Source organism: Danio rerio, chromosome 6 (genome assembly GCF_052040795.2).
Source record: "Danio rerio strain M-AB ecotype USA chromosome 6, GRCz13ab, whole genome shotgun sequence".
In the NCBI taxonomy this organism is placed as follows: domain Eukaryota; kingdom Metazoa; phylum Chordata; class Actinopteri; order Cypriniformes; family Danionidae; genus Danio; species Danio rerio.
In genome coordinates, this window is record NC_141026.1 from 37,012,547 (window position 1) to 37,029,997 (window position 17,451).

The 17,451-nt window shown below is 33.4% G+C and overlaps 1 protein-coding gene across 4 annotated transcripts in view; it reads left to right on the plus strand.

The window, feature by feature from the left end:
• Positions 1–17,451, plus strand: part of il23r (interleukin 23 receptor) — a 41,743-nt gene that overhangs the window by 17,419 nt on the left and 6,873 nt on the right. For 3 of the 4 annotated variants that reach the window (XR_015492446.1, XM_087254770.1, XM_087254769.1), the window contains 11 exons: positions 41–201; positions 327–463; positions 545–701; positions 793–875; positions 3,013–3,211; positions 5,014–5,205; positions 5,300–5,398; positions 7,007–7,159; positions 13,268–13,447; positions 16,064–16,151; positions 16,391–16,481. Coding sequence is in view for 3 of the 4 variants with exons in the window: in XM_087254770.1 (XP_087110896.1) it covers positions 41–201; positions 327–463; positions 545–701; positions 793–875; positions 3,013–3,211; positions 5,014–5,205; positions 5,300–5,398; positions 7,007–7,159; positions 13,268–13,447; positions 16,064–16,151; positions 16,391–16,481 (1,540 nt within the window). In the remaining variant the exon portion in view is untranslated. Of the gene's footprint in view, positions 1–40; positions 202–326; positions 464–544; positions 702–792; positions 876–3,012; positions 3,212–5,013; positions 5,206–5,299; positions 5,399–7,006; positions 7,160–9,258; positions 9,409–13,267; positions 13,448–14,346; positions 14,567–16,063; positions 16,152–16,390; positions 16,482–17,451 lie in introns of all 4 variants that reach the window. The other variant, NM_001113506.1, reaches the window with a different exon arrangement.

A 17,451-nucleotide genomic window follows, 5' to 3' on the forward strand; every position in this document is an offset into this window, starting at 1 on the left:
TTTATCTTTTTATTTCTTGCATTTTTTTTCCAATATAAAGCAACAGGACATCTCTGTTAGGCCCATACGAGATCAACAAAGGTCATATCTCTCTTCAACGATCATTGTTCAACGAGAGTATGACATACAACGTCCATGTAATAGGGCACAATGCATTAGGACAATCACTATCTACTTTCAACTTTTCGATTTGGGACATTGGTAAGGCACACATTTACTCATCTCTGAAGCCCTTTCTCATTTTGATCTTAAGTGAAAGTTGTAGCTACAGTATAGAGAATATGAATGTAGACTCATTTTAATTTTACACCATTGTTTCTGTTCAGTGATTCCAAGCACACCAGACATAATGCAAATTTTGCTTGAAAATGGTTCTCGTTTCCCTACAATTTACTGGAATGGTTCTGACAATCATTTCAAACCAAGTCTGAGGTACAGAAGAGCACATGGTAACCACGCCTGGGTGAGAATCAGATTCTGATCCTTTACATATAACAATAGTGAAAGCCATTTTAAAGCTTTTGCTATCACATTTTTCTTCCAGGTGCTGGGAAATATAGCAGTTGTCCGGATTGGATGTGTTTTCTTGCAAGAACCCTTAGAACCACTGATCTCCTATCAGTTTGAGCTCAGAGTGTGTGTTAGTTCAGCAAACTGCAGCATGTGGAGTAAACCCTTTAATATTACCAGCCCTGGAATAGGTGATGCTTTACTCTAGAGTTAAAATGATATAGTCACCTTAACGTCTGTTTCACCGTAATTTCTGACAGTCGTTTTGTTGTTCTGCTTCAGCACCCTCAGAGAAAGTTGACGTGTGGGCTGTGATTAACAGAAGCAGCGCTCGTGAACCTCAGAATGTCACGGTTTTGTGGAAGGTAACAGCGCCACCTACCGCACATATAGATTTGTTACATTTAATTAGTATTTGGACATTTTTTAGATTAATACAGAAAACACATTGAACATTATTAGAACTTAAAATCACTTCTAGATATATCAAAATACAATTTATTAAAGCTTTAAAGTTATAAAACCATTACTTCATTCTTTAGTGTCACACAATCCTTAAAATTTTTAACAACTGTCTAACTATGTCTTGCCTGCATTTTTAAAATGAATTTAATACATACTCTCTGACAAGGTATTAATTTACTTAAATGTTTATAAATAAATGACATTACACATAAAATACTGAACCCAAAGATATTAATCGCAATTTACATTATATTATTTTATTTTACATTATATTATTATATATATGCACACCGCTCCCTATATTAGTTAACTGAAAGTTGATTTGGTTTACTATAAAAATTTACTTGGTTTAAAATGTAAAAAAAAAATGTATCCTGAATTTTATATATTTCCAGTTTATATTTGATTTTGAATCCCATGTTACCATTGTGGTTTTAGACATTTTTGTGTCCCACTATATTTTAAGAAAAAACATGTACTTAAATAATTTTCAGGTGTATTTTTTATGCCATTTTAAAAGGGTTAGTTCAACCAAAAATTAAAATTATGTTATTAATTACCCTCATGTCATTCCAAACCCATGAGCCCATTTGTTTTTGGAATGCAAATTAACACATCTTACATGAAATATGAGAGCTCCTTCGCCCTCTGTCCATTTGTCAAGTGTGAATTCACGCAAAGCTGCTTCAGGATCCAAGCGCTCTATCAAACTGTATCAAGATACTCAACAAATGGTCATAATAAACATTTACAAAGCGATGTAATACTTTTGAAAAATCACGATCGCAATATTTATATATCTATACCTAATATCAGATGGCCAGAAAGTGAAAAAATTTGTAATAAATTGTAAAAAAAAATTAATGTCTGTGATGTTACCACAGTCCAGAGACTGTTGTGTACACCATGATTATATATTTAAATAAATTTAAATGTGTGATATGACTAAAAAGTGGTCGAACGAGAATTTTTTTCAATTCAAATGAGTAGCAGTTTAGACTCCCGAACAGTATTCCATACATTACAACGTACGGCGGAACAAGCGGATAAACAGCAACGGTCCCAGCTCTCTTCAGAAAAACATCCTCAAAACAGATATGCCTTCAGTGGTTCAATCAGAATATTAACCAGCTACAATAACTCTTGTATGCGTAGACAAAACAAAAACAACTTAAACTGTTTCTTCTTTCAGTGTCAGTATAGGGTGCTCTTTGCTGTTCATGCCTCACACTTTTTTGCCTGACGACGTATTACCTCCCTAGGTGCACCTCCCTAATGAGGACGGAGCTCTCAGATTTCATGTAGAAAAAAAAAAACTATTTAATTTATATTCTTCTAATGTGAACAATGGTCTGGGTTTAAAAAGACATGAGGGTAATTAATAATTTGAGTTATTATTAATTTGAGTTATATAAATAATTTGAGTTATTATTAATATTGAGTTATATAAAAAGATTTAATCACCTTTTACACTTTTTGCATGCACTTCATTTTGTGTGGTTTTGAAAGCATTTTGAGATATGAAGCTTCAAAGTTTGTGCATTCCATATAGCAAACAGTATGTGTGTAACGTTTGTTTTTTTAAATAAAAAAGTCTTAAAATGTAAACAACTTATTAAAAAACATCCCGTAAAGTAAATAAGTTGTTATGTATGAAGAATATGTCATTAACTCAAGGTGCCAAACTATATTGTGACCAAAGTCCTTTGGAGTTGGAGCTCACTGTTTTGTTTCTCAAGATAATTTCCACTGTGTATTTCCTACAATATCATTCCTGTAAATATAGTTTGAGGTTTTGTGATTATTCATGGTCTGCTGTAAGTAGAATTTATTTTGGATGCATGAACTGTGTTGAGAATAGTGCCACATTAACTCAGTTTTTAAAAACATTTCACAGATTTGTATTATTTGCTTTTGATTTACAGAAGTTACTCCCATTATTTAAGCAAAGCATAATGTCATGAAATAAGAAAAGGTGGATAATGAAAAAAGGAATTTGCCCGCAACATGAACTGACTATTTTATTCCATCTTCCAGAGCTATAGACCAGAATATTACAATGGAGAATTATTATATTACAAGTTGTCCTATAAACAAGAAGGCAAGATCCAGGAGGTGATTTGCTCACCTGAGCTCACTCAGCAGACTCTTCAGCTGAACGTGGCAGACGTCAACATCAGTGTTGTGATGTCATATGGCTCCTCCCCTCCTGCACAAGTCAACTTCAAACGCACAGGTCAGACCTTTTGTGGCTGCTGTTTCCAAATCTTCATCATTGTGATTATTTTGCGCCTCATGATGCTTTGTCTGATTCATGGGTGTAGATGTTGTTGAAAAATTGGGATTAAGGATGTGGCATTATTCTCCTCACTGTTCATTTACCGAATACTGCAACTTATTAGAATCAACAATTTACTTTCACCAGATCATGAATAATGCCAAAAACTCAAAAAGATCTTTCTACAGACATATATTGAATATTACTTTTAATAATACAAAACACAAAAACTCAGTGAACTCAAAAAAGCTTTACCTACATTAAGTGCTCAGCATAATTGAGAACACCCCATTTTGAAAATGAATATTTTGATCCATTTCTAAATGAAGGTTATGTATTTTGGTTTTCAACATATATTTATTATAATAATATGTTAGTCAGCAGACATAGTTAGAAATTGAAAGATAGTACAATAAATTCAAGCAAAGTATTGTAAAAAAATAAAAATAAAAATTACAACTTACAAAGTTTAACTAGATATTTCTATTGCTTTTCTTGATTTTTCCTCTTTTTTAAATTTGTATTTAATACTTTTCTATAATATATAAATTCGGGTGTACTAGTTTTTGAACTGTAATCTAATGTATATGGACAAATATAACAATTTATAGCTTCCTATTATAAATACGAATTTAAAAGATAGATTTTTGAGGGGTGTACTTGTATAAGCTAAGCTAATTTTTTTTGCCCCTTTAAGCTGTATTTTTACTTTATTGTCTAAAAAACAAACCATCGTTATACAATAATTGCCTAATTACCCTAACATGCCTAGTTAACTCAGTTACCCTAGTTAAGCCTTTAAATGTCACTTTAAGCTGCATAGAAGTGTCTTGAAATTATCTAGTAAAATATTATGTACTGTCATCATTGCAAAGATAAATTTAATCAGTTATTAGAAATGACTTATTAAAACTGTAATGTTTAGAAATGTGTTGAAAAAATCTGCTCTCCATTTAACAGAAATTGGGAAAAAAAATAAACAGGGGGGCTAATAATTCAGGGGGAGCTAAGAATTTTGACTTCAACTGTATGCGTTACTTGTAGCTCAGTTTTAGTTTGAACTCTTTTGAATAGAAATTTGAAAACTTTTGAAACACACTGCGTAGTTACTTGTGGATAAAGGTAAGTCTTGATAAAGTCTAGATGGAATACAACTGCAAATACTCACTCAGTACAGCAACATTTGTGACACTGTACAACAATAGTTCATATTTTTACATTACTGCGGGCTAGATTTAGGGTTGGGGTGGGGGTAAATGTTAAAAAATAAAAAATACATGTAATGAATAATTTAATAAATAATATTAATAATTATAGTTATAATTAATATGTCTACATTATTGTGAGCAGGGGTAGATTGCTGGACCCCAAGCAGTATGGTCCCTAGCGAGTGTGTATGGGTTATGGGTATGTTTCCCAGTGATGAGTTGCAGCTGGAACGGCATCCACTGTGTAAAACATGTTCTGGATAATTTGGCTGTTCATTCCACTGTGATGACCCCAGATTAATAAAGGGACTAAGCTGAAAATAAAATGAATGATTGAATAATAACTATAATTACTAATATAAATAATTATCATTATAATTACTGTTTTTACATTATTGTGAGCAGGGGAAGACTGTGAGGGTTGGGATTAGGGATGGGGTTGATGTTAAAAAAACACAATTTAATGGGTAATTTAATAAATAATATAAATTATTATTTAGATAACAATAGATAACAGCTGTATCTCAATGTGTATTTCTGTATGTGTTACAGGTAAAGCAGCTCCAGTGATTACAAATGTAATTCCGGCAGCATCTGGCATCTTAACTCTGTCCTGGAACGTGTCTCATTACACTGAGGAAGAGCAGAAGGGCATTCTGGGTTTTGTTGTACAGTGGCAATTTAACCCACAGCACCTAGAATGGAAGCGATTTGGAAAAGACTGCACTTTTACATCCCTACAAGGTACGAAACAGCTTTATAAACACATGACTGGTGGTCTTAATAATATGTGAGGGTAAAACTAATGTCCTTGAACTGTTCTGAAACTCTTTTGCAGGTATGCAAGCTGGTGTCTTGTATAATTTTTCTTTGTATGCTGAAGAAGCCAATGGCATTTCACACCCTGCCTTGGTCCAGGTTTATGCAAAACAAGAGCGTAAGTACATCTTTACTTGTACTGTAGGTGTAGTTTCTCTCTCCTGCTTTTGACTTTGAACTATTTCATTTTAATATTTATTTCTGGTTGTTTTATTGAATTATGACTTATTTTATGTATTAGATTTTTAAATTCTTTTTCTTCCTCTTCTTTTTATTATTATTTTTATTATTATTATTATTATTCTCATCATTATTATGTCCTGTAAAACTTTTGACATTAAAATGTAATATTGTTAATAACTTAAAGCTCATTACTTTGAATATACCTAATCTATGTCAGTAACTGATAAATATATATATATATATATATATATATATATATATATATATATATATATATATATATATATATATATATATATATATATATATATATATAAAATGTGTGTGCATGTGTGTGTGTGTGTGTGTGTGTGTGTGTGTGTGTGTGTGTTTATAAAAAATCAGTTAGGTTTATTTTGTGTTTTTTCTTGAGTTAAGTTTAGAAGCAGTATTACAAAAAGTGTCTGTATGAATATAATAATAATAATAATAATAATAATAATAATAATAATAGTAGTAGTAGTAGTAGTAGTAGTAGTAGTAGTAGTAGTAGTGGTTAAATAATGTATATAATAATATATTATTCACTATCATTCTAACATTTGGGCCCAGTAAGATTTTGAAGTAAGATTTTCAAGTAAGACAATCATTTTCTCTATTTGATATAAATAAAATAAAACAACAGCAATATTTTTTAATAAGTTCTGTTTTCAATTGTTTTCTACTTTCTACACATTTTAAACATAATTTATTTCTGTGCTGATAAAGCTGATTTTTAAATTATTTTTAAGGATTGTTTAATGAATGGAAAGCTAACAAACAGGATTTATTAAAAATATAAATCTTTTGTGACATTGTTACAAAACATTAATTTCTTAAAATAATTCAAATCCTAAAGTACTGTAGTTATCAATGAGTCAAAGAAGTTTTAGGTGATTTCAAAATATTAGACATTAATAAATCTTTAAATGAAACATGTTGCAGTTATCTCTGCTCTCTTTTTTATTATGTAAAAAGTGAAAATATAAAATTAGTACATTATAAAAAAAAACAGAAGAGGTACATCACATATTAACCGCATTAGGTGTTGCTTTTAAAAGGAACAATTTCTATATAGCTCTATTCTCTTTCTAAATTGCCACTAGAGGGCAGTGACGGAGATCAAATTAGTCAAAAAAGGTCAGTTTGTCAATGCAGACAGTTAAAGTGAAACAGATTTCAAATGTTAATGAATTTCTTTCTTCACTTGAACACCCAAAAAGAAAAAACAATCCGTAATTATCAATGTTTATAGTAGAAAGAAAATACTGTGGAAGTCATTGGTTGCAGGTTTTTAGCATTTAAAAAAAAACTTCTTTTGTGTTCAACAGAAGAAACTCAAGCAGGTTTGAAACAAGTAAAGGGGATTAAATGACTGACAGAATGCTCAGTTTTAATGTTCAGTTTCTATCCCTTCAAATGCAGAAGCATATAATATAGTTAAGAAGCTTTATATCTTAACTGTTCAACAAATTTCTGCTCAGTGATTGAAGGCTAACTTAATCCTCCTCTGTTTCTTTCTCAGAGCCTCTAGCTGGTCCAGATGTATCAGTAACCAATGTAGGAGAAGGGCAGATTTTAATTCAATGGGATGAACTGAGCCAAGAAAAGCAAAGGGGATTTATCACAAACTACACCATTTACTTCCAGAGGCACAGAGACAAGCCACTTGAAACCCGTGAGTAAAAACTTGTTTATGAGTGTGACGGCTGTGGTTTGTGTCTATATGTGCTCAAGAGGAGGAGTCATATGGTTTGTGCAGACAGAATCAGAATTTTTTTTTGTTCATTAACACCTTCTCAAAGTAAAAAACAAAAACAAAGAAAAAAATGGCCACAACCCAGGTGTCTTTAACCTCATCCCACAAGTGATGCAGTGCACCTTCATGCATTTAACACAGTGGAAAGACACTACCTGTGTCTGGTTGGAGACTCATCACAGTCACACCCACAGTTCTGCTGCAGGGTTTTCCACCATTTACTGAAAGAGATCACATCCTCTTCCAGTAACTCTACTCCCCTTCACGTCTACATTAATGGTCTAAAACTAATGTATTCTTACTGCAAAGCGTCTCCTTTGAATTGGGTGTTTTGGAAATGAGTTGGTAATCACTTTTAAAAGAGTGAGTTTTATGTGTTTTGGGTTGGTAGTGGATCATTTCAGTTGTCTAAACAATACCCGTGCTAAACAAAATCACCAGTTCAGCTGGTCTTCTAGTTCAGTGTTTCCCAAAGTGGGAGTCAGGGGCCAATGACTGAGGTTCACTTGGTGATTTCCAAAAGTCGAATAAATTTGATTAAACTATTAGAATTCGCATATTTTATCCATAACCCATAAGATATAAAGAGTAGTTACATAAAAAACAGCAACACGAAAATAAAGCCATCAGCCTTTCAATTTATTTTTCATTGGATTTGGATTGGATTTACCTTAGATTAACAACACAAAGCATCTAAGCACAAAGCAATATTGTCAGCTGCATCAGGTTGATTCTATAGCACCAGATTAAACTTCCTGACAACCTGACACAATCAAATTCAAAATAAATACAGACCACTTCTGAACATGGAGGATGATCTCCGAGTGGTGGTCTCCAAAATTAAAGCAAGAATAGACTTGTGCTGTAAACATTGTGTCCAGCACTGCCAGCAGTCTCAATATGCGAGGTTAATATTAAATTCATAAATAAATGACTATAAAAAAGTTTATGGTTGTTAGACTCAACTCAACTTATGTTGTCAGTAAAGCAGGCATTTTTTATTTTAAAAGCTGTCTAATAAACGTCTAAACATAGTCGTCTTGGCTAAAACAAGGAAAAATTTGGGCTGTCAGTGAAAATCTAATGGACATCTAATAATAGGCTAAAACTAATCATCAAATAAACAGAAATGAATGACTGCACATATAAAGTCTGTCTAATCTGTTTATTTGATGACTAGTCTAGTTTTGGCTTTTCTGAGACATCTTTTTGATTTACACTGACAGCCTAAGTTTAGCCTTGTTTTAGCCAAGCTGTCTACATTTAGATGTCTGTTTAACACAAAATTGTTTGCTGGGTATGCTTGTGTTAATAGGTCTATCGTTGTGTGTGCAACGATTGCATGTTTATAACTACCTCCAAAAATAGTGGGGGTCACGAATCACTGGCATTGTTATTTTGGGGGTTGTGGGCTGAAAAGTTTGGAATAACCTGTATAAGTCATCATGAAATAAAAATTTACTTTTCTTATTCTATAGTTATACAGTAATTCTTGTTAGTAACGATGTACCTATGCACGTCATTGTTTACTAAAAATTCCCGTTTAGGCTAAGGCACATTTCCAATGAGCCTGAGAAATGTTGTTTAATACTATTTTAAAATACCTGATTACTTTAAATGAGTAAAAACATTTTAATCATTCTAAATTTAAATTATTATTCATTCATAATTCATTTGTTCTGGTATAAAGACGAGTCAATCAGTAGCTATTATTATTTTAGTCTCAAATTTCACACAATCCTTCAGAAATCCCTCTAGTATGGTGATTCACTAATAAAGAACCATTTGCATTTACATATTAATTACGCAAACACTTTTATCAAAATCAGACTAAATTGTTTCCTTTTTTGTAAACCAGACAATCAAGCAGGACGAACATATACACCCATCGGCCACTTTATTAGGTACACCTGTCCAAGTGCTGAGGTGATTGGTCTTGGAAAAAAAGATATAAAAATATAAAGTATTTCAGAAACTGATGATCTAGTGGGATTTTCATGCACAACCATCCCACCTAGGGTTTACAGAGAATGGCCAGAAAAAGAAAGAATATCCAGTGAGCAGCAGTTCTGTGGCCACAGATGCCGTATTGATGCCAGAAGTCAGAGGAGAATGGCCAGACTGGTTCCAGCTGATAAACAGTAACTCAAATAACCATTACAACCAAGGTATGCATAAGAGCATCTCCAAACACACAACACGTCAAACCGTGAGGCGGATGGGCTACAGCAGCAGAAGACCACAGCAGGTGCCACTCCAGTCAGCTAAGAACAGGAAACTAAGGCTACAATTCACGCAGGCTCATCAAAATTGGACAAAGGAAGAGCAAAACTTTGCCTGGTCTGATGAGTCTCAATTTCTGCTGCAACATTTGGATGGCAGAGTCAGAATTTGGCATCAACAACATGAAAGCATGGATCCATCCTGCCTTGTATGAACAGTTCAGGCTGGTGGTGGTATAATGGTGTGGGGCAAAATTTCTTAGGACACTTTCGACCCGTTAGAACCAATTGAGCGTTGTGTCAACGCGCCAACACCACAGTCTACTTAAAGCAGAATAATGTGCCATGTCATAAAACGTGAATCATCTCAAACTGGTTTCTTGAACATGACAATGAGTTCACTGTACTCAAATGACCTCCACAGTCCCAGATTTAAATCCAATAGAGCACTTTTGGGATGTGGTGGAACGGGAGATTCACATCATGGATGTGCTGCCGACAAATCTGATGCTCTCATGTCAATATGGACCAAAATCTCTGAGGAATATTTTCAGTACCTTGTTCAATTTATGAAGGATTAAGGCAGTCCTAAAGGCAAACGGGTGTCCAACCCGGTACTAGTAAGGTGTACCTAATAAAGTGGCCAGGGAGTGTAGATAAAGAATAAATAGTGAGAACTATTGTTGGAGAATTAAGTGAATTGTTTTTATTATCAATGTTGAAAAAAGTTGTGCTGCTTAATATTTTTTGTGTTCTAAAATATATAATATATATATATATAATTTATATATATTATATATAATATATAAATCTAAAATATATAAATGGGTTTGATAACTTAAATAGTTCAATGCATTCCTGCACAAAATAAAAATAATTTATTTAAAAACGTACAAAAAAAAAAAAAAAACACACTAATCCACTCTCAACATTTAAGTTTGTGTGAAGATAATAGTCTTCTTTTAGGGAAAAAAAGCTTTTTAAAAAGCTTTAACTTGATTTACAGCAGTTTTCTTGAGATTGTTGTTATGTGTGATAGTGTTGAGATAGTAAATGTATAGGAGACGGAAAAAAATAATCACTCTTAAAGGGACTGGCCCACATTTTCAGACTGAACTGAAACTGAAAACTGTTCATTAATGGGCCTCACGCATGTGCTCAAGACTATGGCAGATCACATTCATACTATATTAAATACTTGTGGTGACACTAAATCATTAGAGAGTAAATTGCGGTTTGTAAGTGGGCGTATGTATGCCTCGCTGGCCATCGATGTAGTCACGTGGGAGAGTTTTTGTGCTTTTTTGAGAGCTGACAGCTCAGGCTGGTGCGAATGAAAACCAGCAGCTATTCTTAACATGTGGCTTAAGGCATGACAGGAAGTAGAGGCAACAGCGGAAAGCATGTGGCTGTGTGCAAATGTTTCTGTCTTAAAACTTAAGCTACTGAAACCGAGCTGTTAAACAGACATCAGTCACTAAAACTTGTCTGTTACTATCCTGGGGTGTAAACAGTGTTGTCAAAAAATGCAGAAGAGACAAAGTACATAATGGCTTTCTGACAGTGTTAAATATCTGATGAACAGGAACATTATAACTTTCTTTTAGATCATTGAAGCGTATTACACTTATGCTGAGATGTTTTTAGGGATGTCTTCTGTAATGTTGCGTGGAAAAAATGTAAATGTTTACAAAATTTTAAAGATAAAAGTGTTCAATAAATATAGTCATTGTCTCTTAAAAAAAAGCGAGAGCGATTCTGTAGTGCATGAAAAGAGTAGTCAGTATTTTCAGTTTTAAGTAATTTGCATAATTCCAGACTATGGGTTTCAGTGGCAGCCCACAAACAATGTCTGCTTATAATGTAGATGTACTGTAGCTAAGGGCTGTAAAAGTTTGGAATAGACATCTTTAACATGTCCAGAAGACATTGTTTACTTTGTTGATCCAAGCAAATCAACTTTGCATGCATTTCTGAGTGATGCAGACTCAAAGTCATACAACAAATCTAACGATTAAACTAAAACTTATAATATAATATAAATAATTATGAACAATTACCCCCTCCTCAAGACACCCCCCCCCCCCCCCAATAATAAAAAGTGCCAGTCGATTTCTATTAATTTTCAATTTAAATTTTTAATTGTTTTACATTAAAGGTACTATTTTAAATGGAGATTTTGCTACTGAGCAAAAGTTATTGAAAGCAGCCTGTTAATCAGTTTATCATTATGATCAAAGAGGCAAACATTTCACACATATGTTTTATCTCTTAGAAATCAAGTCTTAGAAATTAACTATCAACTACTTGACAGTGGTTCATAGGTCATTATAAAAAATGTAGTGACCTCATCTTTTAAAGGGTGACACTGAAATATTCTGGTAAAGTTGAGATTACAATTAACCATAGAACCCTCATAATAATCTGATCTTTTCAACCACAGGTATAACCACGAACTTCCTCACAGGTTATATTGTAGATGATCTGCCACTGTATTAAAACAGTAGCCTAACAAAAATATTTTGAAAATTAATACAACTTAATTGCACAAATCCTATATAGCTTAATAAAACAAATGCAAAGATGAAGTCTGTATAAAAAAAAAATCTTTGCAATTAGTGGTGTAACGGATGACAAATCTCATGGTTCAGATCACATTATGTTTTTTTATTCACAGATCGGACTATTTTTTGGATCAGTCAAAAAGGGCAAGAGACAAATGTAATTTGCTTTCCATTTATTACAAAAACAGTACTGCAAGACACTTTTGGTTTTAACAAACAGAACTTAGAACCTGTGGTTTTATTAAAAATAAAATAAAGAAATAATCAGCTGAATAAAAATAAATGATAAAATATTCAGTGCTGTGAAAAATTCCCTGTTACTACTACTGTTGCTGATAACACTTTAAAGACTCAACAAAACTTACCTCAAAAGACTAAAGACTGAATCTTTTCTTGATTTTTTTTTCAAACATGGATTTGAATGCAGTGATTTGAAGGATTAATAAACATATGAAAATCCCCATTATTTATCATTTGTTGCGTGGGTGTTGAGATCCTGCTTATTTAATGGTTAATCGTGCGTCTTACACTGAATGCATTAATGCAGACTAAACAATACCTTGAATAGACGTAAACCTATTGTAAACGACATCCAAAACCAAAATATGAGCCTTTAAAATAGTGTAATGGGCACTTAACCATAAAACTTGTGTGGAAATATAAATTTCTATCATCTAATTCCAAATGAACAATAATCTACGTATAACTGAAAAGTAGATTTTTTGCTTTTTAATTATATCATTTCATTGACATGCCAGCTAGGAGGGACATTTAACCTTTGCCTTGCTGACTACAGGCTAAGCCAAAGTGATGCAATTATCGGTTTCACAGCATGGCTGTATCTATTGTCTTCTCTGTCTCCAGAACATCATTTGCACATTGTTGTAATGATGTACTTATATACTGATGAGATCAGACCTGGAGAAGGCATGACACTCTGCAGACAACCAGACTTTATTTGCATGCTTTGTTTGACTGTCCCCACCTACATGTATAAAATGTATAATGTTTGCTGTGCAGTTTAGAGTTTGCTTTCGATGATGCCACAGCCACGCTGAGTTCTTCTTATTAAAAGGAATTCTGCTTTGAAGACAACCGAAAGATTCTCCCTGGTTTTTGGGGCTCTTAGAAGTTTACAACACTTGCACAAAAATTAAAAGTGTGAGTGATGGCATTACATGCTTAACATTATTTTCTGCTTTATAAATAACCAGGATGTTTTTGTTTTTGTCTGCTTTCAGAAACGGTGCCCTACAAATTTCCTAGACGTTTGATTTGGGAGCTACGAGGCCCACAGGAATGTTTTGATATCCTGGTCTCTGCATGGAATTCAGCAGGTGAAGGACCCAAAGGAAAACCGACCACCTGTTGCTGTCCCAGCAAAGAATCAAATGGTCAACCAGGTACAGACAAGGCAACAGGTACGAACCAGATTATAGGTCAAAGATCTCTGGAAAAAATGCAGTTTTATTACCAGCAGTTTTAAAAGTGTAAGTTCTTTATTGATGTTGATGGTTCAGTCACACATAATAATAAGTTTCCATTAGTCTTTATATTTACTAGTTCTAGGCAAAAATACATCACAATTAACTGGATTCCAAATAAAACTGTTTTGCATATATTTGAGAAACGTTTATTGATATTTAGATGTACAATACTCTTTATATATTGTGCATAAATATTGTGCAATTTTAAAATTGTGCATCACTCAGGTGAGTGGGTTTGACAAACCACCTGTAGCAACTCTATTCTTTCTTATGCACCTGACACTTTATCTAAACTCCATCTTACATCTTGTATAGTTAAGTATCTTAAACTATATTTTAGTTATGCATAGTTTTTAAAAATTTCTATGTCCAGTCTTGTGTTTGTATTTATGATTCATTTATGTAGCACTGCTGTCCTGTGAGACACAACATTTCGTTTCTCTGTATGTCAACACTTGTAGTGGAATGACTATAAAGCTTGACTTGACTTGATAAACTGTATGTATATGATACAAATTATATATACATTTAAATACCTATGTAACAATTTTTTGGGTTTCGTTTTGTTTCTACATATGTGTGTGTATCACACAAAACATTTTTTTTATTTTGTCTGCTTAATCACGATTAATCTTTGCCCAGCTCAAGTATTGACTGAAGTGAATTCAAAATGAACAATACTTGTACATCATTTATTAATCATAATTATTAATCATAGTTCAACATATACTACTACCTTTTTAAAATCCTGAATTTTGCTTGTTAACATTAGTTAATACACTGAGTTAACAAGAACTGTGAACATTCATTCATTCATATTTTTTTCGGCTTAGTTCCTTTATTAATCTGGGATCGCTACAGCGGAATGAACCACCAACTTATCCAGTGCATGTTTTACGCAGTGGATGCCCTTCCAGCGGCAACCGATCACTGGGAAACATCCATACACACTCATTCACGCACATATACTACGGACAACTTAGCTTACCCAATTCCCCTGTACCGCATGTCTTTGGACTGTGGGGGAAACCGAAGCACCCAGAGGAAACCCACGTGAACACGGGGAGAACACGCAAACTCCACACAGAAATGCCAACTGACCTAGCCAAGGCTCGAACCACAATCTTCTTGCTGTGAGGCGACAGAGCTACCCACTGTGGAACTGTGAACAATCAACAAATTAATTTTTTGATTAACTGATGCTAACAAAGATTAATACATTTTGTAATAAATGTACTGTTCATTGTTTGTTCAAGTTGGTAATACATTATTACTTACATTACATTAACTGAAGGAACCTTATTGTAAAGTGTTACCAAAGGTTCCACTAATAAACTATTACATTCAAAAAAACTTTCCATTTCATGAAAGTTTAGTGGGAAAATGGTTATTTATACTCCAACAACAACAACAACAAAAGTTTTAAGAACTGTTCACTAAGTGTATCTCTGATGATCTAAAATAGTAACTATCCACTATCTTGCTGAACCATTTCCACTATCTTAAGAACACTCATGTATGATTCCAGTCAGTAGCCTAGAATGCCACAGCATAATTATAAACCAGTCATCTGTGCTGAACTGGTAAAGCGTGTGCGCGCATAACATCACCACTCTGACACTTTCTCCACAACTAGGTAAAAGCATGCTATTTATTGATTGCTATACAACAAAATAAACATCTGATCGCCGTCCATATTACTGTACTTACATTACCAAGGCAACAACTAGCGCATATTTATTACATTCCGAATTGTTCTGTTATAAGCACCACAATGGAAAATTAACCCATTTCCATTCAAAATGGAACAGATGGGCAAGCAATATTGGAAAAGCTTGGGTTTCCCTTTATTTTGTGGTCCCCTACACATTTTGTTGAATTTGTGTTACATTACATTACATCTACATGCCAACTAATTCTTTAATACAGATAATATTCGATTGGGGTAAGGGTTGGGGTCTGGCAGATGAAATTGAAGAGTCGGGGGGCCTCCAAAACTAGCCCCTAGCAGTGCCCCTGGTTGGGGTTAGTGTAGGTTGACATGCACTTGCAAAGTTTCTTATAGTCAGTAAACTGTCTGTTGAAGGAGCAGTATTAACAGATGTCATAAGCAAACAGTTTATTAATACTATATAAATAATGAGAATTAATGGGCATGTAGTGTCAATGCAACATTTAGTCAACAAAATGTGCAATAGGGACTATCAACATAACCAAAGCTTTTACTGATTCTTATCTGGTACCACAGTAAAAAACCATCATTTAGGACCCTTATTATTAAATGTGTGTGTAGGAGCTTTCACATTAAAAGCACTTAAAGAGATTTTTAAGCAATTAAGTATATATATAAAAAAAAAAACAGTTTTATGTTTCAATGAAGAAAGTCATACTGTCATTCAGTGTAAGGTTCATGGTACATTTTGACCACAGCATTACTCATTACAGCATTATTACTTGTGCAGGGTAAGGTTTAGCTTTGCTGTGCATTTTCAAGACAATGAATAACACGGATGCAAAATTTAAAAAAATGTGTATGTGTATGCTTTCCAGGTGGAATGATAGCTGGGATTTGTTTGGCAGCTGCTGTTCCTATAGTGATCTTGGCCAACCTGATGTACCTGAAATGTGTGCGGCAAAGGTGATGAACTGAACTTGGGGGGTTTTGATTTTACCAAGTGTTTACACTTTCATTTGAGCATGTAGTTTCACAATCTGTCTCATGCCTGTTTCATAAAGTTAGTCAGTATGAGTTTAACTGGAAAGTTTGAGTACATTGTTGTGATGTAAAACGTCATAATTTATTAAGGATGATATAATAATAACATGCAATATGCTTGTTTATGACTGTTTCTTTTTTCTCACAAAATGTCTTTACAGAATGATGAAAATGTGCATGTCCATAGGAGTCTCTTGGATTTTCGAGAATTTACCAAAATTCGACAACAGCAATGCTATAAAACTACTTAAGGTAATAATGTTTATTTATAAATAATCATTTAAGTTAAATCTTGCGATCAACATGCAGATCTATTAGTTTGGATATCTTCTTTAAAGTCATAAGTTTGATTTATACAGACAATTTCAAAGCACATTTAAACAAGACCATTTTTAACAAAATAAATAAAACTTTTTATGTGTTTATGATAAGACTTTACACAACAACAGCATTTTGCAGACCTCAAAACAAGAACATTTTAAAATAGGGTTAAAAAATGTCTTCAAGTATATTTGACAATCAATGTGAAAAACCTATGCACTTTGGCATATAGTAATTTTTGTGGATCTTTGTAAACATTATCAACATTTTCGTCAGTGGGAAACATTTTACGAAATGCTTAGACATTGTTTTAAGTACACCTTTGCCATGTAAAATTATCTTTACTTAGTAGCTCAGAAAGCAAGGCCTGGGGGGGTTACCTCCTGACCATAGTTTAAAGGTCAGCACATTGTTTTCTAATGCAAGAACTCCAGTTTTACTACTCTGAATGTATCCAGATTAACCAAGATTAGCTGACATTTAAAGGTGTATTTACAGATCAACTGGACAAGCAACGCGAGGAGTTATTCAATTTGTAAAGGGGGCAGAAGAACATAGAACTCTAAAAATACTAAATATTTGATATTTCTGAGAAAATTTCCAGCAGAATTTCCCTCGCACAGTAGCTCAAATGTCACCAATACGGATGTCCTTTGTCAGCAACTAAAGGTACAGATGTTCACCTTTACAGTCTTGCAGTGCTTCTTTAAAAAAAATCGTCCCGCTATAGTTTTGATTTGATGCGTTTTAGTATTTAATTTAGAGTTAGATTATTTAATAATGTTAATAATTATATAAGTACAACTGTCATTCAGCAGCCTCATTCAGACCTGACTTCCCCTGTTTAAGAACCAATAATGTCCCTCAAAAATTAAGTAAATGAAAAAAATGTACTGTGTTA